Source organism: Tachysurus fulvidraco, chromosome 7 (assembly GCF_022655615.1).
Source record: "Tachysurus fulvidraco isolate hzauxx_2018 chromosome 7, HZAU_PFXX_2.0, whole genome shotgun sequence".
NCBI classification, from domain to species: domain Eukaryota; kingdom Metazoa; phylum Chordata; class Actinopteri; order Siluriformes; family Bagridae; genus Tachysurus; species Tachysurus fulvidraco.
This window is the reverse complement of record NC_062524.1, coordinates 29,399,181-29,403,230: the sequence shown is the minus strand read 5'-3', so window position 1 is coordinate 29,403,230 and position 4,050 is coordinate 29,399,181. Positions and strand designations below refer to the sequence as shown.

Genomic DNA, 4,050 nt, shown 5'->3' with positions numbered 1-4,050 from the left:
CTCATCGTAGTCTATGCAGTTTATATGATGCTAATTATCGTTATCGGGGAGAGCAGCCAAGATGCGCCAGCGTTCACTCAGACCCGTGACCCCCAGATACGGACCCCAAGTAGGAGGATCTTCATGATCTATGATATTTGGATCTGTAGCTCCTTCACTTCAGCACGTCTGTTTGTGTTAATGATTCTTGTGGTCAGCGTAATTATTGCAGACACTTTGCTGATGACATGAGGTCAGTTTTGAAGTGCAGTGATGATGTATAATGATGATGATGATGATGATGATGATGATGATGATGATGATGATAATGATAAAGATGATGTGAATATAAATCTCATGGAATTAATAAAATCAGACCATAATGAACATTAATCTATGATTGATACAAAAAACAAAAGTTCGATTTTTAAATTGTTTATTGATGATATTAATGCATAACCCTATAGCCCATAAATACAGAAGTTAGAATAAAAGGTAATATATCTAAATAGAGAGAAGAATAAAAGGAATAGTGTCAAGGTCATTATATCTGACTGTTCCAAGTACACACAGTGTATTTACAGGTTCTGTTACATTCTCGCTCTTCTATATAGGATTTATTCTTTACTACGACACACTGATGTATTAAACCCAGTATATGAACAGACCCTCTTTGACTTTCTCCTTATCACTGTGTCCAGTGGCAGCTTGCAGCAAAAGCTGAACATATTAAATAATAATTATTTGACAAAACATTGAAACTAATGTTAAATTTAAGATGAAGTCAAAGTGGTTGTGTTACAAACAGTGCAAGAAAATTAGATGTTTGTTCTTCTAATTCTAGTTAATCTTGTCCTCTACTGCCCCCTACTGATTAAAGCTTAAATATTGAAGGTTAAATACATTTCAGTCAGTTTACAATCTGCTGGACTTGAAGGTGAACATTTAGATGTTACAGGTCATCTTTTTTCTTCTTGAAGATGTTTCCATCTGGCTGCACCCTCCAGGTCACTGTGGTGTTCTCCAACATGCCATGTTCTTTAAGTTTCTTCTTCATCTGAAGATTTAATTATTAAAACCAAAGAAGAAAATAAATTTAAAAAAGATCTCTTGTGAGAAACACTAACAGAAAATCTTATACAAACTTAATCCAAATTTCAGAGACGTCCTGAGACTCACCTGCTCTAAAATGGACGACTGAACAGCAGGATCAAACACACTGCCATCAGACTTCACCTGCAGTCTCACTGTCTGATTTCTCATAGTGGAAACTGTGGAATAAACACACACACACACACACACACACACACACACACACACACACACACACACACACACACACACACACACACACACACACACACACACACACACAGTAGTTTAATTTCCTTTCCTAAAAGTCTAATTTGAACATCCTCCACATTCTTCTCCATGTACTGTCAGGTACTCCTGAATTAAATAAATAATACATTTTACATTTATTTATTTGTTTTTGAATGAATAAAAATAAGTGTATTGAATTAAATAATTCTCTGAGTATTTTATTTGCCATCAACTGTATATTAATAATAGCAAAATCCAAGAAAAACACAACACTCACTCGAATGACAGACAAAATAGTACATGAAGTTGCAGGGATAATCATGTAACAGTCCGTTATTAACCACTGCACAGTTATCATTGCCATAATAATTATTAGGGTATCCAGGAGCCCATGGTAGGTTTGAAGCGATGGTTCCATCAGACCACTTCCATGTGTCTCTGTAGAGCCCGATCCAGGAATCACCCTGGATGTTCTTCACCTGCGCTAACATGTTTTGGTCTGAACTGTTAAGAGCGCTGGCCAAATCTGTGTGATGTTCTCTACAGTAAGCCTGAGCTTGAGGCCAGGACAGAGGTGTAGTGATGCCAATAAACCGGGCAGCACCACTGAAATTAGCTGTGGAAAAAAGATAAAGGTCATCTGTCTGTACAGGAAAATACAACCCAAAATGTCATACCAGTATCATGATATTCACTCACCATTATAGCAGATAAAGCGTCTTAGTCCTGTACATGGGTAATCCCACCATGCATTACTACTACCTATGATACCACAGGCTTCATTTCCACCGAGATTATTAGGATCTCCAGGGTACCAGTTTGTATAAGTGACATTCTTCAGTAGGAGGTCGTTTAAGGACCAGCGCCAGCTATTGATATCGTTGTATAATCCGACCCAGGCATATGTTGCCAGACGTTTGTCTGCTGTTTCTTTTTTCAATTTTGGCCAATCGAAATCACTTACGACTGTTGCCAGATCATTGTAAGTCACCCTGCAGTAATTCTGTGCAACAGGCCATGTTACCTTTGTCATTATCACGTCATATCTGTGAAGGACGGTTCGCAGGATAGCAACTGGGACCAGTCCTGTTGGTGACATTTTATTTTTTAAACACAAAGTAAACTTTAACTGCTGAATATTTGACTATTGATAAAACTTGTTTTATCATAAATCGTAAATTATAATAATATTACAATATGTAATGTTTAAACATGTAATATTAATTTGTGTAATATTAATTATCATCAGGGTTTGAAATTAACACCAGGTAAAAATCAGCTGTAGCATGCTGTCAAATCACTAGTCAATTTGTCGGCTTACTTTTCATAAATTATATTCACTCATTCATTTCTTGGGAAACTTCATGTAAGTCAAATCTGTGCAAATACTGAACTCATGAGTTATCATGAAATATTAAATACACACTTTGTATTATTAAATACAAAATAATGTGGTGATACTTAAATGGGGTTAAAGGATTTGGTTAACAGAAAAATACTTATTTTGCAAAATGTAACAATTTTAGCAGACCATATTATATCTTTTAGTCCACAAGTTTGTCTTGTTGTTTTGTTTGATGTTCTTTGTACTTGTACTGATTTTCCCACGTAAAAGGACGAGGATGAAAGAAGTAGAGGAGATGGAAGGATGAGAGTTTTTTCTAAGGTTAGTAGAAGTTATGGCCTGTAACTTAAACATTTAGTAGCCAAATTGGCTGTTGAGTGAAAACGGTCATTTCAAACCCTGATAATAATTTCATAAATTATGACATTAGTGCACTGGTGTAGTCTACGTGGTACGCAGGTATACGCTGTATACCTACTAGGAAAGGCCCAGGATTTCCGTATACCCACTTAAGAAGCGTGAGGATACGTAACAATATCGTTTTGTGATAAAACTTTCATTCATAAATTCACCCCATCTGTGTTGCGAACACAGACTGTAGTTGCGATTGCGAATCACTAACGTTTTTGGACCTTTGGGGCTTCCGTGGCCTGTGACCTGATCTGACGTCACCTACCAAGGAGGAAAATCAGTTGCTTGGCTGTGTTTGTTGGCGCAAATTTGAAATTAACTAACTAATGTAAAAGAAGATATGAAATGAAAGCAAACTACACGCTGAGTGTTTTCGGAAGCCTGCGCCTAAAGCTACAGCCCGAGTACAAATGTATTTGGAAAGCTTTGTAAACTATCAGTTCATTCAGTTCATAATATACTGCAATGAAAGAGTGTTGGTGATAAAACTGAACAAATATTTATTGTTCACTCTTACAGTAAATGTACATTGAAAATTGACAGCTGATAAAACCTGTGCTCCAGGTCCCATATTCATATAACATTTAAGGCTAAATGTAGTTCTTAAAGGTATAAAGTTCACCCAAAAATTTAAATTGTGTCATTTTTCAAAATATCATCTTTTGTGTTAAACAGAAGAAAGAAACTCATACAGTTCTGGAACAAATTGAGCGTGAAATAACACAATTTTCATTTTTGGGTGAACTTTATACATTTAAGAGCTACATTTAGCCTTAAATGTTATATGAATATGGGACCTGGCGCACAGGTTTTATCAGATGACTGTCTGTTGTTACTTATAATAAACTGGAATCTTGATAACACATAAGCAGTCTTTAATAATGCTCCAAATTACATGTAGAGGCATATTTTATGCATTAGTGAGTGTGGTGGTGCCTTGGGGGTGTCGCTCTTGGATGGCTGCATATTAGACTGGCAGGGGGGAAAAAAAA

At 36.2% G+C, this 4,050-nt stretch overlaps 1 protein-coding gene across 1 annotated transcript; it reads right to left on the bottom strand.

Annotated features, from left to right (window-relative positions):
* Window positions 1-454: 454 nt before the first annotated feature.
* LOC113643888 (aggrecan core protein-like) lies at window positions 455-2,236 on the bottom strand. Its single transcript, XM_027148345.2, has 4 exons — window positions 2,002-2,236; window positions 1,580-1,918; window positions 1,159-1,250; window positions 455-1,036 (listed from the first exon to the last, which is right to left on the bottom strand). The coding sequence occupies exons 2-4, from the start codon at window positions 1,791-1,793 to the stop codon at window positions 932-934; spliced, it is 411 nt and encodes a 136-aa protein (XP_027004146.2). The 5' UTR covers window positions 1,794-1,918; window positions 2,002-2,236; the 3' UTR covers window positions 455-931.
* Between the last annotated feature and the right edge of the window lie 1,814 nt (window positions 2,237-4,050).

Excerpts from the sequence above, each read along its gene's own strand:
- LOC113643888 (XM_027148345.2), bottom strand. The coding sequence starts at position 1,793 with ATGTTAGCGCAGGTGAAGAACATCCAGGGTGATTCCTGGATCGGGCTC. Across the intron at positions 1,251-1,579 it reads CTATTTTGTCTGTCATTCGA|TTTCCACTATGAGAAATCAG; the intron begins GTGAGTGTTGTG and ends TTTATTCCACAG. Across the intron at positions 1,037-1,158 it reads AGTCGTCCATTTTAGAGCAG|ATGAAGAAGAAACTTAAAGA; the intron begins GTGAGTCTCAGG and ends TTAAATCTTCAG.